The 26,974-nt window shown below is 53.5% G+C and overlaps 1 protein-coding gene and 1 pseudogene across 1 annotated transcript; both read left to right on the forward strand.

Moving 5' to 3' along the window:
- Nucleotides 1-8,885, forward strand: LOC135891964 (dual specificity mitogen-activated protein kinase kinase 7). The gene is made up of 6 exons (XM_065419648.1): nucleotides 1-93; nucleotides 6,173-6,286; nucleotides 6,860-6,979; nucleotides 7,228-7,335; nucleotides 7,863-8,042; nucleotides 8,781-8,885. Exons 1-6 carry the CDS (start codon nucleotides 1-3, stop codon nucleotides 8,829-8,831), a joined length of 666 nt encoding a protein of 221 aa, XP_065275720.1. The 3' UTR covers nucleotides 8,832-8,885.
- Nucleotides 8,809-26,974, forward strand: LOC135892016 (cAMP-dependent protein kinase catalytic subunit alpha-like; annotated as a pseudogene).

Below are 26,974 nucleotides of genomic sequence, written 5' to 3' on the forward strand. Positions count from 1 at the left end.
ATGGCGGTGTCCTCGCTGGAGCAGAAGCTGAAGCAGGAGAACCGGGAGGCCCGGCGGAAGATCGACCTGAAGCTGGAGATCAGCCCAGCCCGGGCCCGGCCCAGTAAGGGGGGGCCGCGAGAGGAGGGGCCCTGGGGGAATGACGGGGCCCCGGGGCGGGGCCTGAGGGGGGCGAGGTTGGCAGGGGAGGGGTCTGAGCTCTGGGAGGGGGAGGGACCTCGGGATGACGGGAGCGCGAGGTGAGGAGTCTGAGGTCTAAGGGTGGGGGTAGCGGGCCCCGTGGGAGGGGGCGCTTGGAGACTGGGGCTCTGGAGGGGAGGGGTCTAAAGGGGGTTAGGTAGGGAGGGGCGGGATTTAGGGAGTGAGGGGGAGGGGATTGAGGCCTGTGAGTAAGGGCTGTGAGAGGCCTTTGGGATGACAGGTGGGGGGTGGGGGTGAGAGAGTAGCCACTGGCCACAGTGATCTGTGCGGGGAAAGGGGGCAAGGTGAGTCTCTGGGGGGAGGAGTTGGGGGGTTGTAGAAGGGGGATAGGGAGGGCCCTGGGTGGGGTCGGGGATGGGAATCTGAGGGAGGTGGGCCTGCAGTTGGGGTGGGGGGGAAGGGACTGTTCTAGGGAAAAGGAGGGATCCGGGCTGAAGAGGTTGTTTTTTGGAGTTGGGCAGCACAGTGGGCCATGATGGAGGGGAGAAGGGTGTGGGACCAGCAGAGGGGACCCCACTCTTTGTGACAGTTTTGTTTGTAATGGAAGGAGGAGAATAGGTGGGACTGGAATCACAATCGGGTTGGGGGGGATGAGGGGTGGAAGGATGATCGGGAGTCTCTCCATATTCTGGGAGAAGAGGGAATGGTGAGGTGAATAAGGACCTCCTCAAGAGGCATGGGGTACAGTACAGCAGGGGTTGCTGCTTGCTGTGTATGTGGGAGAGGGATGTTCAGGTAGAGATGACAAGAATCGGGGTTGCCCCTTACCACCAGGCCTATACGAGGAGGAGAAGGGAGAGACCATTGGCTCTGCAGGGTGAGTGAGGAGAGAGTTGAGTTGATCAGGTTGCCTGGTATGTGGCATCCCATTTGTTTGGAGACAGGATGAGGGGTTCAGCATATGTGACCTGTCAACATTAATGATGAAAGTGCTTTTGGGGTGGTCATCTACTGAGGCCTTAGGTGAGGGTATGTGTGCAAGACTCTGAATTGGTGGGTGTGGGAATAAGTTAGATGATCTTTATGGGTGGGATAGAGTCTGATTTTTAATGTTCTGAGCATGCAGTGATTTGGGTGGAAATGCCAGTCTCCTCTTATCCTGTCATCTGGCACCTCAGCCAGGCATGCAGCATGTGGCAAATGTGTGTGTGTGTGTGTGTGTGTGTGTGTGTGTGTGTGCAAACTGACTTGTGGCACACTTGTGGCTACCAAAAGGCAATTGTCAATCAGTTGCATAATCGTGTGAGATAGTTAGATGTGGAAATGTTGGTGTGTCCTTTCTGTCTTGGGTTCAGGCTAGTCAGCTAGAGAGGAAGAACAGTGGTTTTACCTCTGAAGCCTCGTGTGAAGGAATGAGGGTAGGAAGCATGTTCTAATAGCGAATAAGGCAGTGGACTAGGACTTGGGAGACCTGAGTTCAATTACTGCCTTAGGCACAGACCTTGAGTCACTTAATCTACCCAGTGCCTCAGTCTCCCATCTGTAATATGTGACTAATACCACCCAACTTGACAGGGCTTCTATGAGGGTAAAGTCGCTTAATGAGTGTGAGCAGCTCAGATATTGTGATGAGAGCTTTTTAAATTATTAGAAAGAGGATTGTGTAATTAAATGATGGTTACATGATCATATAATTATATGCTCACAACAAGCCTTGGGAGTACTAGATTCTGCTGCTGGCCCAGTTACCTATCAGGCAATAATTTCTGGAGAGTGATTGCAAGGTGATGAGTTTTCAAAAGTTACTCGTCAAGCAGGCTCTTAGCAGCTGCTTCGCTTCTTTTCCTCCACGGCACAGAATTGGTGTCTCATCTCCCCAATTAGTTGTGTAGTTACCACCTTGAAACTGTCCATTGGCTGGGTGCTATCCTGAGTGAGTTTTGTTTTAAGCCAAAAGACGAATAAATTAATTTTAAGCTGATCGATACCAGCCTCAGAAAATCATCATAGGAATTTACTGTCTAGTAACCCAATCTACTTGCTCAGCTTTACCATGATGATGATGAAAAATCAACTATCTACTTGGCAAGGGCAAGTAGACTTTTCAAAGGCTGATCTGTATGCACTAAATATGGACTGTGTTTGAGGGAGAGATTTTAACGCTTTCTCTTAGTGACTGTGAGACAGAGAAAGGCGGTGAGCATCCTGGATTCCCATTGCTTCCATGGCAACTGAAGACACTTGTTACCTTGGAACGTCATGCTCGCTGTCGGCAGTCAGCATAGGTTGGAGTGTAGATGGCTGTAGTGTCAGGAGGACGATGATTCCGTGTTGTGGCATCTTTTGAAATTTATTTTCGTTCCATGTTGGAACACAAGCAAAGCCTTTCCAACGTTTTTGTGAACATGAAATTGTTGCTATGTCTGGTTTTGGATCAAAAGTTGCGGTTTTCTGTTCAGGGAGGTTTTTGGGCCCACATAGGTGGAGGGGCGGGGGAGAAGCATGTGGGTGTCTCATGCTATGTAGCTTGGTGGTTAGGGCACTGGGCTGGAATGTGGGAGACCCGTGTTCTAGTTCCTGCTCTACCTGATACAGTGCAGTTCTTCATCCCCTATCATTCTAAATCAGGCAGAGTGAGGACTTGAACCTGGGTTTCCCAGGCCGGTGCTCTAGCCATCCGGCTATAGAGTGTGAGGGTCTCTGTCTTTCAAGTAAGTCTTGGACCAAAAAATCTTCCAGGTGATTGTCAAAACCAATACATCTCTGCAAAATGTTTCAGCTTTGATGAAAGTTCATTTGGTCAAAAATGGTTCCATCCAACTCAAGTTGAACCAGGGCCAGTTCAGCTCTTGTATAAAAAGATCCATGCTGTGGTGAGGTGATAGGTGTTCATCTTAGATATCATCTCATTTAACGGGGGCACTGATGTCTAGACGCTTAGGCCTAGGCTCCAACAGTTGAGGACTCCTGGGTTCTAAACCTGGTTTATTGTGTTACGCTGGGCAAGTCATTTCTCCATACTTCAGTTGCCCCAGCTGTAAAATGAGGATGAAAATAATCCTTTTTGTCAAGCCTTTTGACATCTATAGAAGTCAGAATACTCAGTAGAAAGTACTGCTCATTTTTTGCAAGACCACAGTTAAGGGGTGGGCTCGTGAGTCTATAAGGACTTGAGGGGTGTAGGTACCAAGAAGAAGAATTATTTAGGATGCTTCAACAGGACATGACTTGAAGGAATAGACTGAATGTTAAGGGAAGACTTCCTGCCTGTGAGATCTACTAGCCCAATGGCTCTCAACCCTTCCAGACTATTGTACCCATTTCAGGAGTCTGATTTGTCTACAGCCAAGCTCTAAGATATAACCGCATTTGCTCCAATCCCTCAGATAGAGACAAGCACCTACAAGATCTCTATCAAGCATTCTTAAAACTACAATACCCACCTGCTGAAGTGAAAAAACAGATTGACAGAGCCAGACGAGTACCCAGAAGTCACCTCCTACAAGACAGGCCCAACAAAGAAAATAACAGAACACCACTAGCTGTCACCTTCAGCCCCCAACTAAAACCTCTCCAGCGCATCATCAGAGATCTACAACCTATCCTGAAAGATGATCCTTTACTCTCACAGATCTTGGGAGACAGACCTGTCCTCGCTTACAGACAACCCCCCAACCTAAAGCAAATACTCACCAGCAACCACACATCACTGAACAAAAACACTGACCCAGGAACCTATCCTTGTAACAAAGCCCGATGCCAACTCTGTCCACATATCTATTCAAGTGACATCATCATAGGGCCTAATCACATCAGCCATACCATCAGGGGCTCGTTCACCTGCACATCTACCAATGTGATATATGCCATCATGTGCCAGCAATGCCCCTCTGCCATGTACATTGGCCAAACCGGACAGTCTCTACGCAAAAGAATTAATGGACACAAATCTGACATCAGGAATCATAATACTCAAAAACCAGTGGGAGAACACTTTAACCTGTCTGGCCATTCTATGACAGACCTGCGGGTGGCTATCTTAAAACAGAAAAACTTCAAAAACAGACTCCAACGAGAGACTGCTGAGCTGGAATTGATATGCAAACTAGATACAATCAACTCAGGATTAAATAAAGATTGGGAATGGCTGAGCCATTACAAACATTGAATCTATCTCCCCTTGTAAGTATTTTCACACTTGCTTCTTATCAAACTGTCTGTACTGAGCCATCTTGATTATCACTTCAAAAGTTTTTTTTCTCTTACCAACTCTGAGAGGCCAATTAAGTAAGACAACTCCCACCTGTTCATGCTCTCTGTATGTGTGTATATATATCTCCTCAATATATGTTTCACTCTATATGCATCCGAAGAAGTGGGTTGTAGCCCACGAAAGCTTATGCTCTAATAAATTTGTTAGTCTCTAAGGTGCCACAAGTACTCCTGTTCTTTTTGCGGATACAGACTAACACGGCTGCTACTCTGAAACCTGTCATAGTGCAGTATAAACAAGTCATTGTATGAAATTTTAGTTTGTACTGACTTTGCTAGTGCTTTTTATGTAGCCTGTTGTAAACCTAGGCAGATATCTAGATGAGCTGATGTACCCCCTGGAAGACCTCTGCGTACCTCCAGGGGTACACGAAACCCTGGTTGAGAACCAGTGTACTAGCCTGTGCAGCGATCTCACCAAGGAAACATGGTAGACGTCCCCTTGACATTTACACTAGGTTGGACAGAGTCTTGGAGAATGTACTGTAGGAAGCAGTCTTGCATTTGGGTCCCAATGAGTATAGATGAGAAGCACCCTATTGGGGCTTTTATCCTGCTTGGAGAAAGGACCAAATCCTTTAGTGAAATCTGTGCTTGTCTTAGCTGCTCACTTCCTCCTTGCTCTCACCATTCGGTTGCCCCAAAAGAAACAACCCACCAACTGCGAGGGTGGGCAGGCTGCTAAGCTCAGGCCCTGGTGCTGGCCAGTTGGTGCTCGTCTCAGCTCTCTTGGCTTGTTATGTGAGGGAACTGGAAATGCTGAGATAGGGAATCACAGTTGTGCTTATTTGAGAAGCTCAGCAAAGGGGGTTTTCATGGAAATGTCTAAAGGGCTCTCAGGAAGCCCACTTAACACAGGCAGTGGGTGCATCCATGTCTGGGCACTGTTGATTTGCCATTATTGATCCGCAGTTCAAGAAGGCTTCATATCCTGGGAATTCTAGAACCCTGCTAGAATGCTGATCTGTCCACTGAAGGGTTAGTTAGTATCCAGAACAATTGTCCAGATTGGTTCTGGACGACAGCCATGCTAGTGGATTGAGCTGGCACAGTAACGAGGGAGAGTCTGAAGGAATAAAGAAAACTGATTTGGTTTCTAATTCAGTTTTATAAAAACAGCACAGTGTTTGGCTTAAAATTGCAGTGGGGACTCTCATGTCTAAACATGGAGTGTCTGCAACCCAAGGCTGAGAATCTGTGAGTGACACAGGCTGTAGTTGCCTTTTCATTGCTCAGGTTGAGTTAAATATGAAAACAATCAGCATAAATAGTGACAAGTAAATTGGACTTTAAAAATCATCTCACTTGTTATAAGCTCCGGTAGCATTAGTGACAAAGAAAGAAATGAGCTTATTTACCAGACGACAATTTTTAAGGTATTCTTTATATTCCAGTGGTACCTACATGCCCTCATCCAAAAAGGGGCCTCATTGTGTTGGTTTCTGTTCATACACATAGTGAGGGACAGTCACTGCCCTGAAGAGTTTATCATCTAAACAGCCAACGGTGGGAGGTGAAACAGAAGCATGTAGAGGGTAAGTGACAGGCCCAAGATTACCCAGTAGGTCAGTGGCAGAGCCAGGAATAGAACCTAGGTCTCCCAAGTGCCAGTCCATCTGCTGTCCACTGCACCACACTGCCTGGCTGGACCATGCTGCCTAGAGAATACCCTGATGTGGTGTCTGAGGGTAAAATACAGTTTAAAAAAAAAAAAGGTTCAGATGGCTTTGTAACCCTGTGTGTATGTGTCTCGGTGCAGCGGTACCAAGCAGAGATCAATGACCTGGAGAACCTAGGCGAGATCGGCAGTGGGACGTGCGGTCAGGTGTGGAAGATGCGGTTCAAGAAAACAGGACACATCGTAGCCGTGAAGGTGAGCATCGGGGGCAGGGCCTTAAGAACAGACCGAGCAAGGGGTGAATAGTTCCATCAGGAAGGGAGGGGGTGTTGTTGAATGGGGAGAGCAGAGAACTGAGGGTCAGGACTCCTGGGCTCTATTCCCAGCTTTGAAAGGGGAGTGGTGTCTAGTGGTCAGAGCAGGGCGGTGCTACACGTCAGGACTCCTGGGTCCTATTTCCAACTCTGGGAGAGGGGTGGGGTCTGGTAGTTAGAGCTTGGGGGGCCAGGGCTGGCCTTCTGGGTTCTGTTCTTGCCTCTCATTGGGGAGTGGTGTCTAGAGGTTGGAAGAGGGGGGCCTTGAAGCCAGGACTCCACTGCCTCCGTGTGACTGAGCAAGTCATGCCCCATGTCTGTGCCCCAGTTTCTCCACCTCCGAACTGGAGATAACGTTGCCCTACGTGGGTGGGAAATCATCCGTGTTAATTAACAAAGGGTTCTACGGTCCTCTGCGTGGCAGGGCAGAGCAGATGTCACTGTTCACCCCTGCAGTCGGCTCTCAGCCCATAGAGCCGCTCTGTAATCCCCACCTGTTGTCTGGTCCCCACAGCAAATGCGCCGCTCAGGTAACAAGGAGGAGAACAAGAGGATCCTGATGGACCTGGATGTGGTGCTGAAAAGCCACGACTGCCCCTACATTGTCCAGTGCTTCGGGACCTTCATCACCAATGTAAGAGCCCCCTACGCTCACGCTGCAGCTCTCCATCTCCCCCTTGTGGCTGCGCGCCCTGGCTACAGCCTTGAGCTGTCAGAGCTGGGTCGTCCAGTTCAGGCAGCTGAGGCTTGTGCTTGTGGAGAGGTCCCGGGTTCGATTTCCGCTGCCGCCCCCATGTGCGGTGCGACGTTACCCAAAGCCGCCACCTCCTTTCCGCACGTCGCGCCCCCTGGTAACCTGGCCTTGGTTTCCCTCCCACACAGACAGACGTCTTCATTGCCATGGAGCTGATGGGCACATGTGCGGAGAAACTCAAGAAACGCATCCAGGGGCCCATCCCCGAGAGGATCCTGGGGAAGATGACGGTGGCGGTGAGTTCTGGTGGAGCGAGGTGGGGGAAGGGCAAGTGGGGCTGGATGCAGCGTGATGGGCACCTGCCAAACCTTTCTCCCACGTGAGCAACTGGGAGGGACCCGATGCACCGCCGGGTTGGCTTTGCGCAGACAGGGTCTGTGCTGGGAAAGGAGCTCCCGGAGGGCGAGATCTCTCGCCTCAGGGGCTTGTTCCCACTGATCTCTGCACAGCACCCCGTGCACGCCTGGGGCCTTGGTCCTGCAATTCAATCTCATCAGCTGGCTCCTTCCTCCTCCAGGACAGGAATTCTGGGATTGATGGGCCTAGAACTGAGCTCTCGGTGCCAGGTGTGCTCTCTGCAGAGCTGTGTACAAAGGGGCTGAGCCCTCCCTGCTGCATATCGAGCCTGGGATCTCTTTGGCTTTTCTAGCTGGCCCCTCCTTTTGCTGATCCTCCTGTGGTGAGCCTGGGGGGCAGGTGGGTGAGGTGGGCTGACTCTGGGAGACGCCATCTCGATCAGCATGGGGTGGCCGTGTCCTTTCAGATTGTCAAGGCGCTCTACTACCTGAAGGAGAAGCATGGCATCATCCACCGAGACGTCAAACCCTCCAACATTCTGCTAGACGAGAGGGGGCAGATCAAGCTGTGTGACTTCGGGATCAGCGGGAGGCTGGTGGACTCGAAGGCCAAGACCCGGAATGCGGGCTGCACGGCGTACATGGCGGTGAGGGCTGGGCCGTGCTCTGACATAACCCCCTCAGGCTTGGAGAGGGTGCTGCTGGGCCTCAGGCTGTCTGTGCGCTAATTGGCAGCTGTGGGTGCCTGAGCCCCAGGGATGGGTGGTACCTTGGGATGGGATCCCCTTTAATCTTGCCTGCTGTGTAGGGTGAGGCTTGGTCGGTATTGGGATGGGAGACCTCTGAAGAATGGCCAGCTGAAGCAGCTCTCCAGGGTGGCTCTAGGGGGTGCTGTCCTGCTTGAGATGACATAAGTGAGCCAAGATCTAAAGGATCCTCAGCTGGTGTGAATGGATACAGCTTTGGTGATTTCAGGGGATCTGTGCTGATTTAGGCGAGCCATGGATCTGCCTTTAATGACTCTATGGCCCATTTATACCAGCTGGGGATCTGGCCCCCTCTGCTTGCCCCAGTGTGCATGGCCTAATTTCAGCCAGGTAATTCCCCCCATTAGCCTAAACTTTAAACTGGTTAAATGAGTCCTATTGACTTCATTGATTTGCACATTAGAAATCTGTAGATAGATTCACTTCCCGGGCTACATTGCAGCATTGCTGTGTGGCTGTTATGCAGCTGCCTCGCTCCACCCCAGAGCTGGCTGCATATCAATAGAGAGTGGCATGATTTCATAATCTCAGTCTGTAATAGGCATGTGCTATAATGTAAGATCCTAGCCTCCAGGTGAGCGCCATTGGACTGAGTGTGTACTGACTTTTCTTTTCCAGCCTGAAAGGATAGACCCTCCTGATCCCACCAAACCAGACTACGATATCTGAGCGGATGTGTGGAGCCTGGGCATCTCGCTGGTGAGTGAAGTCCCTTCTTTACTTTCTCATGCAAAACGCTGCTTTGAACTCGGTGCCAAGATTTGCCACTAGGGGCTCAGTGATCTGAAGACAGCCAAAGTCCCTTGGCCATTCTCCTGGTCACGGTGGAGTAAGGGCATGGCTGATCAGCTGCTGGGTTTTATCTCCAGCTGGTTGGCAAGATTTCACCAGCATGTTTTTTCTGTCAGAAAATACTGATTCATGAAAATGGAAACTTCCCACGCGGCCATGTTGGGCTCAACACCCACCGCCCACCCCCCCAAAAAATACCCATGACAAAAAAAGTTTTGAAAATGGCAAAACGTCCCATTTTGATCTTTCAGCCCAAGTGGCTTTTTGTTTCTAAACTTATGTTGTTGTATATTATTTTTTTTTAATTTAAAAGGTCCTAACCGAAGTGAAACGTTTCAAAGTTATCAAAGTTATTTTCAGCTTTTCAGTTTGTGAAAAATTTTGCAATTTTTAGCTTTTTGTCCTGATTCAGGTTCAGAAAAAAATTCAAAATGTTGGTCTGGGAAATTCTAGCCCAACCAGCTCTGTGGTCATTCTGTGCTCCCCCATTCTGTGCTTTCTGTGCTTTCTAGCTCCCCTCCAGCCCTCCCCAAGCAAACAGCCAGCCCTGCCGAGGGGCTGAGCTAGTCCCCATCACCCCACTTCCTGCACGGGGAAGCTGGGCCCATGTCCCCGCTTGCTGCTGGCTTTGGTGGCGCTGCAGAGCGGCAGTGATGGAGGCTTGGTCACCTCTTTAGGGGATGGGGGAGGTCATGGGGTGCTTCCATCCCCCCCCCCCCCCCCGACAACCCGGGGCTCAGGGTCCGGGCAAAGTAATCCTGGGTCCATCCAGGGGGAGCGCAGCTAAGCAAGGCTGGCTCAGAGGGGTGGGGAATAGAGCACGGAGCATTTCTCCTCTAGGGGGCGCCCGTCTGGCGGGGGGCGGGAATGGGACACAGAAGCCTTTCTCCCCTAGGGGACCTTACTGGTAGCAATTGAACTCTTATCCGCTGCCCCCCATTCTGCTGCCTCAGGGGCCCCCTTGCTGCAGTTCATTCTGGCTCCCAGAAGATGGGCCACCCTAGCCTCTGATGAAGCAACTCACATTAGCTCCCTTGGCTGCGGCCTGGTTAGTCACACACAGGCTCAAATGAGCCAGGGAGCCTGAACTCCTAAGCGCGGGGGGCGGGGGAGAGCACCCTTCTGGTGAGACACAGGACCACAGGGCCCAAGCCCCAGACAGCTGCCAGGGCCCAGGACTGCGGCAGCAAAAGCCTGAAAGCCCTTGCAGGGCCCTTGCTGCTTCCTCGCTCCCCTGGTGGCAGGATTTTGCAGCACAGCTGGCAGACCAGCGTCAGCTGCTTTGCCTCTCTGGATGGCTGGAGCGCCAGCTGAAAACGCCACTGAGCTGTTCACCCTGAGTGTGCAGCCCCATGGCTGTTGGGTTGGATTTGCAGATCTGGAGCTACCCGGCAGTCAGACCTGGCTCTCAGATAGCCCGGGCCCAGATTCCCATTGGCATCACCTGCTGTCAATCGGCACCACTCCATTAGAGTCAACAGAGATGAAAGCCTGATGCCAGCGGAGGATCTAGTTTGTGATCTGGCTACCAGCTTCAATCAATGGCCCCTGGCCTGAGGGCTGGTGCCAGGCACAGCTCCGTGCGGGACATCTTGGGGTCTGAGGCTCCAGGCTCCCTTCTGTGTTTTCAGCCCAGGTTGCTGAACTTATAGTCTTAACTCAAGCCTGTATTTTAGCTCAAAATCAAGCTGTTACTATTTATACAAATTCTCGCTATGCTTTTGGGGTGGTACATAATTATCGTTTACTTTAAAAGTACAGGGGTTTCCTTACATCCATCGGTTCCCCTATTAAGAACAGTTTGTATGTATCTGCTCTTTTGAATGCCCTTTTATTGCCCAAAGCTATCACTGTTGTTAAATGTACAGCTCACCAAACCCCGCATAATAAAGTTATATGTGGAAATACTTTGGCTAATTCAACAGACAAAACTGCGGCCCTTTCTACCCCTCAGGCTGCATATAATTATGTTTTAATGCAGCAACCTCCACTAGCTTCCCTTATAAATCTTGCCAAGACCCAGGAGATAACACCAAAGCTAAAAAACGTTCTTGGAGTGTTGCTGGGTGCATTTTACATCCTGATCGCCTTTGGCACTTCCGGAATGGCTGCCTGGTTGCGCCCAGGATGCTTTTACCCTATCTTGCTCGGGTGTACCACGAAGTAGCGCACGTAAGCAAAGGGGGAATGGTTGCTGCAGTTAAACAAAACTGGTTTGCACCAGATCACCTTCTTCCCCCCACCCCCTCTTGCAAGGAGCTCAGATGCGGGGAAAGAACTGGGACAAAGTGACTCTAATTTCTAGGATCATCCGAGCCTTTTGTTAAGGATTGAGCAGGGTGTGTGGTGGAAGCTTCTTTCCTAGTGAAGTGTGTTCTGGGTACATGTGGGGAGGCCTTGGGGCCCTCGAGGGGAGCTGGTCTGCAATCCTTACAGGGTTTGATGCATGTTGGAGGAGGCTGGGGTGTGGGGAGGTCTGCGCTGCTTGCATCGTCCCTGTTCTGGGGTTAAATGGGGACCTTCCGCAGCTCTCGATGGGGCATCTGTATGTAATGGAAAACCCGCTGGGCTCACTGCTCGGCTGTGTGTTGGCGGGATGGGGAGGGTGCTCGGGCTCAGACCCGTCGAGGGACTGTCTCTGCGACAGTGTTCATTTGGCAAAGCTCGAGTGCGAGCGGCCCCGCTGCAGTCGAACACACGAGCTTCTGCATCCCCGCTCATGTGCGTCGCGAGGACTCCTGGGAGCACCTCCCGTGGCTCTTAGAGCTGCAGTAAACTGAGCCGCTGGATGGATTTTCCCAGTGACTTGAGGGAGAACTCGTCTGTCCCCTCTGGCCACCTGGAGGGGAAGGGGGAATCGTGGGACGCCGTTGGTGGACTAGTGGCACTGGAGGGAGGTTGGCCTGTGTCTACGCTACAGAGCAGTTGTCTTAGCAGCTGATGAGTTGGGCTAACTCGCTCTGTAGCCCATAGCCTCTCTCGGGCCAGCCGACTTGTGGGTGGATTGGAGGCGACTCGAGTTACAGGCTGCACCTGAGTTAACCGTGCAGTGAAGACCAGCCCTGAGCATGTATCCAAGCTCTCCCCATCTTGGAGCAGTTGCTTTCAGCTGGGCAAACTGGGCCATATTGGGCATAGATCAAAGATGCTTGCATTGAGCAACAGTGCAAGGGCAGTGGGTGCTTGTCTCCTCCCCTTTGGCTGCCTGAGGGTGCGGCTGAGCTGGGAGTCGCTCTGCCTGGGGTGGCAATTGGACAATCTGCCCCCTGGGTGTGGTGCGGGATTAGTATGTAAACGGTTGCCCACCCTACTCTGGCTCTGCTGGGATGAATCAGGGTCTGTGTGAGCCTTGAGGCGGTTGCTGGCATTGGGCAAACTGAGCCACCAGGGCCTCTGACCTCTCGGGACATGCCTGAGTGAGTCCCAGGAGGGATCAAACCGGCGACCCCTCCCCTTTGCCTGCACTGCACCTTCCCCCTGCACCCACTCGCTTCATCGCTGTGAGCTGCTGACCTGGGTCCCCTGGAGCAGCTACAGTGTAACAGGGGATGGGAGGGAGTGGGCCTAGGAATTTAGGACAGGAAGTGAAGATGAAGGAACCCCAGTTGAATTGTGGTGGGTATTTCAGGGAGGCAGAATGGAATCACACCAGGGTTCAACTCTGACTCTTGAGTGATGAGGAAAGGTTGAGGAGATCTCTGGAGAGGCAGCCGGAGCAGAAAATCACAAAAAGGGTTAAGGGAAAACGGGGCTTTTGCAGACCTCAGGAGTAAAATAGGTACGTAGCAGAGGTGCATTAAGTCTCGTTGATGGACAGGGAGATAAAATTAATGATCTTAAAATGACTAAGAGCTGCTGAGCTGCTTTTTCTTTAATGCTGTCGAAGAAGAAATGAGGGGATAAAAATGTCTGGACAATAAGGAAGTGCGTTATCTTTCTGTCTAACGTCCTTATCTGGCTCCGGTTATTATAGTATCCGAGCACCTCACAACTGGTAATATATTTATCCTCCAACTCTCCCGGTGAGGCAAGGAAGTGCTATCATCCCCCTTTGTAGCATGGAGAAACTGAAGCACAGACTAAGTGACTTGCCCAAGGTTAGTCTGGGGCAGAGCAGGGAATTGAGCCAGGATCTCCCAAGTCCCAGGCTAGTGCTCTAACCATTGCACCTGCCTCCCTCTATGACGCGAAAGATCTGGTTAAATAAAACATGAGGGGTAGGTGGATGCTAGTGAGAGAAATCGGCCGGCTTGGGTGAAACGCTCGGTTCTTGGAGGGAGTTTGGTTGAAAGGCAGGGGAAGAATGCCAGCCTGGCACGGATCTTCCTGAGGCAGAAAGCAGCGATCGCCCTCTGGCAAACCCGCAACACGTGAGATTGCTGCTGCCGTCTCTCTGACAACAATGGCCCGTCCATCAGTAGGACAAACACAAATACACCGTCTGGAGGGAGGGGAAAGGATTTTTTGACGCCACATGCTGCCCCTGCCCCGAACTGCAGCCCATGAGATTTGTGTGGCTTCCAAGGGATGTCTGCTTTCCCCCTCGTATCACTCTGATTTTCCTGTGCTTTAAATCTGTCGTCCTCCCAGCCCTGTGCAGGGGCAGATCCCCTGGCCTCGGCCCTCCAGCCCTCATGGGGCCAAGCCCTTACCCCACCCCCCATTGGCTCCCCTGGCCTGCCCACGCCCGTCTATGGAATCCCAGAGGGCTCAGATCCTGGGTGGCCCCCGCCCCGGGCCCTGTTCTGCCCCATAGGATATGGACGACTTCCGTCACTCGTACCCTGTGGTGGCAGGTCACGGTGTGTTTTTATATTCCTGTGCTGGGCTGTGTTTATAGTGGAGAAGGCTGGTCAGAGGAGGGCACATAGCACTAGGAGCAGGAGATGGGAAAGTTCAAGATGATCCTTAGATCCTGTGGCAGGCAGTTCCACCGTCTTGGACGGGCCCCCAAAGCAGTTCTGTCTCTCTCACAGACGAGCTTCACTTGGGTGGTAGAAAGTGCCATGGGACTGGAGGAGTGGGGCTGTCAGCCACAATCCCCATCCCAGAGCTTTTGGCTCTAGGGGTCCTGGGCCCAGGGCCTTGAAGAGAAAGAAGGAGACTCTAAGATATGAGAGGCCCAAAAAGGGACCAAGTGAATTAGAGGCTGGTGGTGCAGAGAAGATTCCTCCATCACTGTCTGGGGCTGCCCCCAGTTCATGTAACTGATTAGCAGAGCCTCACAAGTCTTCCTTGACCTCCAGAAGAAGGCAGAATGGCTGATCTCCCCTCCCAAGGCATTGATCTGGTGTGGATGCTGCTAGGGAAGAACAGTGGGGGAGGGGTGTCGCAGGTCAGGGCAACTGCCCCTGTATTTGCCCCTCATGGCCCAGCCAGAGAAACCACTTTAGGCTTCTGGCTCCCAGTCATCACCTCTCCTGGGCGGAGACCTGCGTCTCTCTCCTCCCTGCCCGGGGGATTTCCAGGCTGCACAGTTCCCTGCCTACACTGTGAGTTCCCCAGCAAGTCAGACCCCCTCAGCCGGCCTGCTTTGCCCTCCTTCCTCAGAGGCTACAAACAGCCAAGTCTCCCACAGGTATAAGGTACCACACAGCTGTTAGCAAGCACACGGATTCTGAAGGTAAAAGCATTGCAGGGAAACCCTCTTAAAACCCAGCAAAGAACCAACACGCCTGCTAATAAGCTTTCCAGAGATCACCCCGCTTCCAGCCTGGTAACTCACAGGCAGTGGGTTTCTCCTTGGGGAGCAGCTTCCAGCGGCTGAGGTTTTGCATAACCAGAGGCGTTACATTTGCATACCCCTCCCCCTAGAGATTTCCTGGGAAACGTACTTAACTTTAAAAGGCCCCATAGTTTCAGATGGTCCCTCAAAGCCCATAACCCTTCCCTGGGTTTCCGTTGTAGACGTCGCATACAGTCCCACAATAATACATAACCGCCTGCCTTTGTAATGCAATGAACTCCTAAGCTCCTTAAACTTAGTTCTGTAAGGTATGGCCTGGATAGTGCAGGAAATTGTCTTATCTCTCCCGTGTCCATGCAAGGATCCCCCCCCACCCCCCGGTGCTGGGCTTGATGGCGGGAGACAGTGGCTGGTGAGCCAGCCTGTTTCTATAAATAATCCGGAGAGAGTAGGAGACAAAGTGAAAGTCGGTCAGACAGACTTGAGCCGCGGTTCCTGCGCGTGGCTGGGGGAAGCAGATGTGAATTCAGCCCCCCTCTGTGGGGCTCCACGGGAGATGGGGTGTGGGGACGAGAGGGCGAAGGGGGTGTGGGCGGCTGTAGTTAGCCAGCAAATAGCTGGTCCCCGGAACCCTTTCAGGGCTGCCCTGCCCTATCCTGTGGGACCAGGGGAATCTCCGTAATCTTGGTCACCTTCCCTCCGGCAGTGAATCAGTCATGTCTGTAGGATGTTGTCCTGCTTCGCTGGTGCATTTCAGGCCCTCGCCTGGCCTATTTCTCAGCCCTTTCATTAAGGCAGGGACAGGACTGGAGCATGGTGGTGCCGGGTTTCCACAGAAGTGTTGCTATTTAGTGATTCAAGTGGGGGGCTGGGAGCTAGGGCCCTGGGGTTCTCTCCCCAGCTCTGGGACGGGAGTGGGTTGTAGTGGTGAGAGTGGGGCGGCAGGGAGTTGATTCCTGGGTTGTGCATCCGTGACCCCAAGAACCAGAGCACCCAGATCTGGATCTAGGCTTTTAACTTGTTCCCTCCCTGGCATCTGAGCACCAGTGATCCCCAGGGGAGGCAATTAACTTTATACACCTCCGGTGTTGGGGAGACTTGCCTGTGATGGTGGGGGCAGGGGTGAGCTCTGGGTTCAAAGCCACTCCCTGCTGCTGCTCTGTGCTTGGCCTTGCTGCTGCAGCCATTCAAATCCCATGGTCATCTCTTGCACTATTAAGAGCTGCGGGACTTGTCTCTGTTGGGAGCAGCAGGAGGCAGCGAAGATATAAGGGGCTCTCGGTACCAAATATCCCTCCAGATGCTGCAGATTGCTCCAATCCCCCTCCCCCTCCCCTGGTTCTGGGATCTGGTAGCAAGGACAGGGCGCCCGGCTGGCGAAGGAAGGATCATCTGGTTGGATGCCAGAGAGCTGGGCACTTAGTGTTCCTGGGCTGCTGCTGTGGAGGCTGCAGCTGGTTGTTTTAACACCTTTGTGGACAAAGCCCAACTGTGGTTTGCGACTTTCACGGGGGGCGGGGGGGGGGGTGGCACCCCCTTGTGGGCTGTTGGTGTCATTGGTGCGTGTTGCCTGCATGGTTGAGAGAAGGCTACACACAGGCCTCTGCCCTTCAGCTAAGGGGGAATCTCCTCCCCCTTCACCCCCCTTTGCTGGCAGCAGTAGTAGATCCCGTTGTGAGGGATTGGATCACAGAAACCCCCTTGGCAGCTGCCACCTAATGTACCAAGACTACTTCTATTCCTGTTTTCCCTGCCAGCTCAGGACTCCAGCACCCTGTCTTGCTGAGCCAGACACTCCCGTCTGCTCCAACACAGACCCAGGGTCTGAATTACCTGCCCCAAAGCTGCGGGTTTACCTGAAAACAGCTCACAGAAGTGTGCTTGTCTTTAGCACTCAGATGCCCAACTCCCAATGGGGTCTAAACCCAAATAATTCTGTTTTACCCTGGATAAAGCTTATACAGGGTAAACTCATCAATTGTTTGCCCTCTATAACACTGATAGAGAGATATGCACAGTTGTTTGCTCCCCCAGGTATCAATACATACTCTGAGTTAATTGATAAGGGAAAAAGTGATTTTATTAAATACAGAGAATAGGATTTAAGTGGTTCCAAGTAGTAACAGAACAAAGTAAGTCACCAAGCAAAATAAAATAAAATGCGCATATCTATGTCTAATCAAACTACCTAAGCCTCCCTGCCTCTTGTCCCCTGACTGCCCCCTCTTGAGACCCTCCCCCCATCCTAACTGGCCCCCTAGGACCCTACCCCCTACCTGTCCCTTGACTGCCCCAACCCTTATCCACACCCCCAGACAGACCCCTGGGACTCCCACGCCCCATCCAACCACTCCCCACCCCCTGACAGCCCCCCCCAGAACTCCCGACCCATCTAAACCCCTCTGCTCCCTGTCCCCTGACTGCTCCGATCCCTCTCCCCACCCCTGCCCCCTGACAGCCCCCCCCCAGAACTCCCAACCCCCCCTCCTCCTTGTCCCCTGACCACCCCTCCTGGGACCCCTGCTCTTAACTGCCCTCCAGAACCCCACCCCCTACCTAAGCCTCCCTGTTCCTTGTCCCCTGACCACCCCTCCTGAGACCCCCCCACCCTAACTGCCCCCCCGGACCCTACCCCCTACCTGTACCCTGACTGCCCAAAACCTTATCCACACCCCCACAGAAAGCCCCCACCCCGAACTCCCGACCCCCCCCAGCTCCCTGTCTCTTGACTGCCCCCTCCAGAACCTCCCTGCCCCTTCTCCGACCCCCTGGCCCCCTTACCCTGCCGCTTAGACCAGCGTGCTGGGGAGGAGGAGCAGGGGGAGGAGCTCCAGACTGCCGGTGCGAACGGCCGGCTGGTGATCTGCAAATGCAGGGAGGGAGGGAGGGAGTGCTCTCAGCTGCAGGGGAGAGGAGGGGGAAGTGGAGGAGGGGCTCTCTCTGGCTGTCAGAGCCCCATGTAAGTGGCACCATCCGGCCGGCTGCCCTGTCAGCCGTGCGCGCTCTGCATGGGGGGAGGAAGTCCGGACATTTACAAATTCCCCCCGGACGCTATTTTTAACTCTAAAAGCCGGACATGTCCGGGGGAATCCGGACGAATGGTAACCCTAAACATGTCCCTGCATGACTCAGTCTTTACAGGCCGAAGCCATTGTCCACATGGTAGCTTGTATGTCTCCAGGAAGACTTCTTATGTGGATTGGAGCATTCCAAGATGCGTTGTTCCCCAAGTACTTCCTGATCGGGTACTTAACCTTGCGAATTCCTTCCTAAAGAAACTGACCCAATGCCTCTCAAAGGTTACTTAGAAACCAAGCAAGTATACAGCCCATATTCTTAACCTCAAGTAGAAAATGATATATGTGTACAAATAGGATGAATAGATATAGTAGACCATAACCTTTACAGAGATATGTTACATGGCACCGGCAGCATAAAACATATTCCAGTTATGTCAGACATACATTTATAAGCACACCCCCCCATAAAGCCTTATGGGGTACACTGTCACACCCGTATCCTCCCATTAGGGCAACGTGATCCACCCTCTTAACGTCATTTGACTGGAGGGTTGTCCTTGTGGGGTGCAGGTTGTGTGTTGCGGGGCGTGGAACAGGCACCCCCGAGTGGCATGTTCAGTGGGGGGGTAGAGGCACAAGTGCGCCCCTTTGGTAGGCGCTGGGGGCTGCATTAGCTCTCCCTGACGGGGCTGTTCGGTGTGTCCAGGGGCAGGCCTGGGGGTGGGGGTGTTTCGGGAACGCCTCCACATGGACCTCTCTCTAGCCAATCCCCAGCTGAGCCGCCGTTTGTAGCCAATCAGGCACTGCCATTCCGCTGATGCACTTAAAATCCCCGCCCCCTTTGTTACTGCATGCCTCTTTGCTGAGCGGGGGGCGGGAAGGGCTGAAAGGGGAGCTCTGTCCACCAGGCTGGGTGCCCCACCCCTCCTGACTCCTCACGCTGCTCCCTTTCTGTTTCCCTTACAGTGGAGGAGCCAAAGCCAAAGACGACTTCCTCAAGAAATGGGAGAACCCCTCCCAGGTACTGTGTCCCCAACCCAGATCACCCCTCACCCCCCCAATCAAGGTCTCTGTAGCCCCAGGCTGATTACTCTGCAATTACCCCCTGGATCTCTTTCCCCATCACTGAGCCACCTTGCCACACATCCTCCGCTGAGGGTCTGGGGTTATTTTTGCTCCTGGGGGGCGGGACTGAGTGGACCATGTTCCTCTTTTCCCCCCTCCCCCCCTCCCCCAATCTGCCCTCTGGTAACTGGAGGGCCAAGAAATCTGTAGGTTCAACTCCTCTCTGCTGGGGGGGGGGGGGGGGGGGGGAGGGGAGATACTAGCCATGTGGGACTTCTTGTGATCCAGCCTGTCTCCCCCTCCCCCATCCTCCTCCCAAGGCCCCAGTGTGGTCGTCCGGCCCAGCTCCAGCTTGGCTCTCGGGGGACTGTTAACAGGACCCTGTTCAAAGGACCTCCATTTGCTGCCTGCACTTGAGCGCAGTGCCCCAGTTTGTACGTGCCAGAAAAGCTTTTGGGGTCAGCCCTGGGTCTGTCCCCACTGGAAATCCCGCCTGGGGTGGTTCTGCAGCACTGTCACTTTGCTAGTCCTCCCGCACACCCTGTGTCATTAACTCCATGGCACACATGGGGAAACTGAGGCCCAGAGGGGAAAGGGACTTGGTCAAAGGTATAGGAAGTTGGTGGCAGAAGTAGGAAGCGATCTTTTGACTCCTAGTCTCCTACCCTCTGACCACTACACTTCACTCCCCCTCCGCACAGACCGAGAGCTAGAACCCAGGAGTCCTGACTCCCAGCCCCTCTCCCACCTCTAAGCCACCAACCCCCACTGAATGGAGCTGGGCGGGTCGCCTGTCTGGAACTGGATTTTGGTTCTGCCCAAGGAGCAAGGAATCCCTTGTCTGTGTCTCATTCAAAATGTAGCGGTTTCCTTTGGAGCCCTCTCGTGGTGAAATCTGACATGTACTTCATATCAGTGTTCTCAAGAACAACCCCAATGCTGTGCTAGGGGGTGCTGTGCTGCAGAGAGTGGGGGGTTCAGTAAGAGGCGCTCTCCTGTCACAGTCAGTGCTGGCCCTGGAGGGGCTGCCTTTCTGGTGAGCTATAAAAACCGAAGCTCTGACCCCCTCATGGTCATTAAAGACCCGTCCAGTCTTGCAGTGCAAATACTACTATCCCAGGCAGGTTCCTCCTGATGCCCCCACGACCTGGCCCCACATCAGGTTTGTTTTCCCCCCTTCCAGAACACGGCCAGTTTGGATCAGTTTGATCGAATCAAGACCCTGGGCCCGGGCTTACTTGGGAGGGTGATGCTGGTGAAACACAAAGAGACCGGGAATCACTATGCCATGAAGATCCTGGATAAAAAGAAGGTGAGATGCCGGGGGCTGCTGCGGAGATCTGCCCTGGGGCCGTGGAATCTCCAGTGCGGGGGAGGGATTTGGGGCTGAACCCTGCATGGGGATGCAGGAGAGGGGAGTGCGTGGGAGGCGCAGGGGGTGCTGCACCAGCAGAGGAAGATCTGATGTTGCAATTTCCTTTTCTCTCCCAGGTAGTGAAGCTCAAACAAATTGAGCATACCCTCAACGAAAAACGGATCCTCCAGGCCGTCAACTTTCCATTACTCATCAAGCTGGAGTATTCATTCAAGGTAGGTGTCCTTTGCTTACCAGCCAGCCCAGCCCTGCGCTGTGTGTCTCCCCTCCCCCCACCCCGACTCCCACAATCCCCTCGTTTAGTTTCCTATTTAAAACCAAAGCTGTGCTGAAGGGGTCGAAGGGTACAGTCTGCGTCTCTTGTATCCTGAGAATAAGCATTCCTGGCGTGACGTCTGGGATCAGGTTTGGGATGAAGAAAAATCAAATTGGATCATTCCCCTTTTTCAGTCTCTTCTGTTCTGGTTTTGAACAGTGATACTCCTAAAAACCTGGTCAGTTTTTTGCTTTTGTTTCTAGTCAGTTTCAGTTTCCAGTTCCCTTGTGCTGGCCCTCCGGCATGAGGTCTGGCTTGCGGGGGAATCTCAGAGGAAGTCCTAACTTCATGCACAGTTGGCTTTGTGGAGACTTTGAAACCATCACGATGGAGTTTCTGTGAAAGCTAAAATTCAGGCCTCGGCGATGGGGCTTGGACCCTCTTCTCTGAACCTGTGAGCTACACCCTGTGTGTAGGGGGGAGAGCAAAGATGGTTGTGCCTTTGAGCTCCACAGCACCCCCTGTGGCTGGCCTGATTAAAGAGGGGCTGGCTCTGAAGGGAGACCTGTCTCCTGTCTGTCAGCCTGAGGTTAATGGGTTGTAGCGACGAAGAGTCGTCAGCTCAGAGGAGGCTGCAGGATAAATCGCAGCCCCTGCGGGAGCCCGGAGGCTAGGGTGATGGGCGTGTTAGCGACAGGCAGTGCTGGCAGAGTCGTTTTCTTGAGGCCCCTCATCGTTCTCGGGTTAAATAGCTTTGATTTCTGGTCCCTTGTCTGCAGAAGCTGCTACAATGGAAATGTCACCCCTGCTCCGTGCCGTGTAGCTCTCGGGGGACACAGTAGCAGTGGGGCCAGCGGCTGCTGTTAAACAGGCTGTCTCGCTGAGCCAATCGATTCTCCTACGCCAGCGTAAAATAAATCCCTCGCGGTTGAATCCGCAGGTGTAAATGTGGGAGAACTTTGTTGAAATCAATGTGACTGCTCTGGATTTACCCCGCTGAGCTAGGAATCTGGCCTGGTACGGGCTGACTGGGCCCCATCAAGGTACCACTAGGGTGTTGGGGGCTGTTTAGTTGGTAGAGGGTCAGGAAGGCCCATGTCACGCAGACCAGAACTGCCTGAGCAGGGAGACCAAGGATGGGCTGAGCTCCCTTCGTCCCCTTAGAGACAGCAGCGTTCAGGCTTCGTTCCCCTTACGCTCTAGGGCACCCACCTTTACCCTGCTCCTGGGGCTCAAGGCGTAACCCTCTTAATTTAGGCACCTAGCCTCACCCTTCATGGGCTCAGGGCATCACCTCAAACTCTGTGGGTTTGCAGGGTCTTTTCCCAGTGAAAGAGTCTCACACAGAAATATCCTTAACCTCTGTTTATTAACAGTTACTGTCACGGACTCACAGGTCGTGCCCACTCTTGGTCCCGTGCAGTCCCTGGGGGAATCCCCTTCAGTGTGACAGCCCTTCTCGGGGGTCCAGTCTCTCTCGGGCGTTAAGCTCCTCCAGCCCCTGGAACCGCACCTCTCTGAACCTTAGCACACCTGTCTCTCGCCGTGGGCCGCCTGAGGGAGTCCACTCGCTCTGGTCCCCCAGGGCCTCCACTCCCAGAGGGAATAATGCAACCCTGTTCTCTAGACCGGACTGACTCTCAGCCAGCGTAAAATAGGAGGGTTTATTGAGCGTCTGAACACAGCATAGGAAACTCTCAGGGCCCTCAGGCCTGCCCTCCCTCAGCACAGCACATCCAAGTCTTGCCTGCATCCAGGTGGGCTCTGCCTGCTCTCTCCAGACCCGAGCCCCCCTTCTTCCCAGCTGGGCATCTGATACCACGTCCCCCAAGTCCCGCCTCTGTCATTTGTCTTCTGTCCTGGTAAACAGGGTCCCCTGGGCCTCCTCTCCTCTCAGCTGTCCTCTGGCTGGAACCACCTGTTCAGGTCACCGGGGTCCTCTCTTCACAGCCCATTGTCTCCCCACTGGCCAGAACCAGCTGTGACTCCCGAGCTGGGCCTCCTGGTCACCAGTCGCTGGGGTATCCATTCTCCAGGCTATAGGCTGGGGTTCCAAGTTCTGTCGCTGGTCCTCTGTAACAACAAACTCCCTCTCCCATCACCTCGTTAAACCAGTAACACCCAGGGAAACTGAGTCCCACCCCCTCTACATGCAAATCATTGAAAAACCCAAGAAAACCCCCCACTTCATCACAGTTACCAGAACAGAATACACACGCTACTCGTACAATGCCCATCGCTCCCAATAAGGCAGACGAACTTTCCCTGCTGGCCAGTTAGGATCAGCTCGTCCTGGGACTCCAGGTTCTGCATGGTGTCATTGGCAGGGTGTTGAGGTCTGGCAGCGCTGATGCTGGGCTGTGTCCCGGAGTTGGTTCCCAAGAACTTCCTTTTGGACCCCAATTTATATAGTGATTCTTGAGTCCTGCTTAGCTCTACCTTAACCAATCATTTTACTGAAGTATTACAAAATAGTTCTCTGACCAATCCGAACATAGTGTGAAACAATTCTTTACCCAGTTGTACACCACCACCTTCGCTGATGTACAACTGGCAAAATTAGTTATGTAACAGAAACAATCAAAGAAGCAGACAGATAAACAATAGAGAAGTGGGGACCAGCAAGGGAAAACAATCAAGACGTAGAGATTTCACACCCACACTGCTACTAAGTGATTCCTTTGAGCATCCTAAGATCTGTTTCTTTGCCTGGTGATGCTGGACACTATGAGGACAGGAGCCTTCTTACCAGCCCGGTATGACATTGTTCTGATATAATTTAGATGGAATGTGAGGATGTGACTTTCTGCTTCTTGGCTCCTGCTCTCCTAATCTGGCTGCAGAAAAAGGTCTCCAACCGTACAGCACGGGGTGCTCAGCCCATGCCCCACCTGGACCCTCTCTCCAGGGCTAGCTGGAAATTCACCCTGGGCTCGAGGGCAGGGGCAGTGGTCTCCGCTGGCGTGTGCGCGGGTGCTTAGTGCTCATGTTCTCACCACTGAGCCGGGTAGGGTCTCACTAGTGGAATGGCTTTGTTGGGCTCAGCGGAGTTACTTCGGAGGCTGTTCTTTGACTTTGCAGCCGCAAGGGAGGATGAAGCCAGCCTGGTCAATTTCACACTCTGCTTTTGAGAAGTTTCACTTCCTGCTTCTGCTCCTTTGGGGTGTCCAACCTGGCAGCAGGTTGGGTTTCCCCTTTGATCGTAGACGTCACAGCTGGAAATCCCTCTTGGGCCTGCCTGTCCCTGCCCCTAGACCAGAGGTGTGGGGAGGGGTTGGATTTTCTAGGGCTCTAGCACTAAATACTCCAAGCAAATAAAGCTCGTGCCCTCTCATTAGTGAGTCTCTTCCCCAGCCGCGTCTGTGCAGCAACTCCCACTGCAGGTGTGTGCCTGGGACCTTCGGCACCACAGCGCAGCCCCTCTGGCCCTTGAGCTAAAGGAGTAATAGCAGCAGCTGGCGGCAGTAGTAGGCTGTTATCTCCCAGACAGCGGGTGCACTGCATTGTGTGCTATGTGGAAGCCCGGCCAGTGCATCAGGCTCCCTGGAGACGTGTGGGGTTAGCGCCCGGAAAGGGATGGGGCTAATAAAGGAGCAGGGGTGTGGGGAGCACTTTCATCCTGGTGTCGCAGGCGCTGACGGGGGGTCAGAGTGGCTCTGTCCTTTGCACTCCATTGCTACTGCATTTCCTTCTAGGATAACTCCAATCTGTACATGGTAATGGAATACATCCCGGGAGGGGAGATGTTCTCCCACCTACGGCGGATCGGGAGGTTCAGGTGAGCGTTGCCACGGGAGCCAATGTTGGGGACGGTGTCCCTAATGGTTAGAGCTGGGTGGCAGTTAGACTCCTGGGTTGTCTCCCTGGCTCAGGGAGGACAGTGGGATCTAGCACTTAGAGGAGAGGGACTGGGAGTCGGGACTCCTGGGTCCTATTCCTGCCTCTACCATTCACTTCTTGTGGGAAGGGGGGGGGGAAGCACTCTGTGCCTCAGTTTCCAGAACTGTGAATTTGGGATTTAGTTCAGTAGAGAACTAGACCTTTTATCCACTAGCAGCATCTGCAGCGACGCTGGCTTTGATCCTCATGCTGCAGGGCATGACCTGATCCCCAGCTGGGCTGGTCAGGAAGGGATTCCCCATGGGGAGGGCTGCTGAAGTCTTCTGCCAGCATTAGCCACAGTCAGTGGCAGGGATGCCAGGGCTAGATGGAGTCAGGCTGGAAGGAGCTGGGGGTCCATGGGTGTGTGTGTTGGGGCTAGGAGGGGGATGCTGGTCTGGGAGGGGCTTGTCCTGGGTTGCCAGGCTGGATGGAGTCAGGGGTCTAGCAATGGGGGTGGGATGTGTGTGCTAGGGCTAGTGGTCTGGCTTGGGCAGATGGGGCCACCAGGCCTAGAAGGGTTGGGGCATCTTGCCTGGGGATCTATAAGGAAGGTGAAGGTGAGGGTTGCAGGGGGCCGAGGGTGCTGGGCTGGCTGAGAGGGGGCGGATCTGGCCTGGGATGCCCACGTTCTCCTCCCACCTCATTGCAGTGAACCTCACGCCCGGTTCTACGCTGCTCAGATCGTCCTGACCTTTGAGTATCTGCACTCGCTGGATCTCATCTACTGAAACCTGAAGCCAGAGAATCTCCTGATAGACCAGCAGGGCTACGTCAAGGTGATGCTGCCGCCCCTCCCCCACTCCTTCCCTTCCCCATCCCAGCGCTGGCTCCTGGCTCCCTGCAGTGATCTCCTCCGTGCCCAGGTCTCTCTCTGCTGCCATCCCCTTCCCAAAGCCAAGACACCCCCAGAAATGTAACACGGACAGAATACATCAATCATCTGCTCCCTCCCCTTCCCCTCCTGCTGTCACAGCTCCCGGGCTGATCCAGCTTCTCCCCTCTCTGTGTTTTGGCTCCAGGTGACGGATTTTGGTTTTGCCAAGCGGGTGGAAGACCGAACCTGGACTCTGTGTGGGACCCCAGAATACCTGGCCCCCGAGATCATCCTCAGCAAGGTGAGCTGGGGAGGGCCTCTCCGCTGCCTGATCTCTAGCTGATCCCTGGCCACCATGTGGTTTACCCCCCAAATGTTCGGAGCGTGACCCTGGCCTGCTTTCCCTGGACAGGGTTATAACAAGGCTGTGGACTGGTGGGCCCTGGGCATCCTCATCTACGAGATGGCGGCTGGTTACCCCCCGTTCTTCGCGGACCAGCCCATTCGGATGTATGAGAAAATCGTCTCTGGCAAGGTATTTGGGCTGGGGGAGGGGACACTTGTGTGATTTTGGGGGGAGGGGGAAAGGGGGTTCGCCAGGTAAAGGGGGGTGCCAAGTCTCAGCATCCGATCAGAGAGATGCTCACATGCTGCGCCGCCGACATGCTCATTCCCTCCCATGCTCCCCCAATCCCCAACACGTGGGCATCCTCCCTGTCATGTACCCCATTCGCCCTGCACCCCAACACATAGACCCTCCCTTGCCACGTAACCCTGTTCTCCAACTCATGGACTCCATCCCCCACCCCACCACCCTGTAACTCTCATGGGGACTCCTGGAACAGGTGCCTTTGGTTTTCTTATACACTGTTTTGAATTGCAAAACCCTCCACAACCCTGCTACACTGCAAGACTAAACATTCCTTAAACACATCAGTCATCTCCAGGCACTGGTAGAGCACTCATCGCCATAGTAACCAAGAGCCCATAATATTCCTCTGCCCACCCCAGCGCCTTTTCGCCAAGGATCTCCAAGCACTCGTGTTGGACACGGTCAGCTTTAAAGCTAGTGGGGAACTTAACAGGCCTGCGTTCTGTTCCCGGTTCTCCTACCAGCCTGCTGAGTGACCGTGGGCAAGTCACGTCTCCCTGTGCCTCGGTTTCCCCTTATGTAAAATGAGGATACTGAGGCGGTATCCCTGCTTTGAGATCTGTGGAGGAAAAATGCTCAATAAGAGCTGGGGGGGGGGGGGGGGGGGGGGCTGCTGCTAAATAAGCATTTCAGCTCCTGTGTCAGTTCTCAGCCCCCCCCCCACCCCACTTCTTGTCTACTCATTGTCCTGGAGTGGTTTTAAAGGGCTTGTTATTTATTATTAGGTGTTTTACGATAGTGCCTACAAGCCCCAGTCATGGGTCAGGACCCCATTGTGCTAGGTGATGTACATATTAGGTGTATTATGGTAGTGCCTAGGCGCCCCAGGCATAGCCCAGGACACCCTGTGCTAGGGGCTGTACATTACTAGGTGTATTATGGTAGTGTCTCAGCACCCAGGCATAGCCCAGGACCCCCCACCCCCCGTGCTAGGGGCTGTACATTATTAGGTGTATCTGTGAATCTAGCCACGAGGGCAGGGCAGGGCAGGTAAAAGCCAGACCTCTGTCTCTCCTCTACACCCCAGGTCTGGTTACCGGGTCATTTCAGCTCGGAGCTGAGGGACCTGCTCCGGAACCTGCTGCAGTTGGACCTCACCAAACGCTTTGGCAACCTCAAGAATGGGGTCAATGACATCAAGAACCACAAGTGGTTTGCTACCACCAACTGGATTGCCATCTACCAGAGGAAGGTAGGAGGGCAGTGGCGGCAGGCAGAGGAGAGCCTGGGTAACTTCCACATGCATGCAGCCTCCATCAGCAGGAATTGA

This window comes from Emys orbicularis, chromosome 19, assembly GCF_028017835.1.
Source record: "Emys orbicularis isolate rEmyOrb1 chromosome 19, rEmyOrb1.hap1, whole genome shotgun sequence".
Taxonomy (NCBI): Eukaryota; Metazoa; Chordata; order Testudines; family Emydidae; genus Emys; species Emys orbicularis.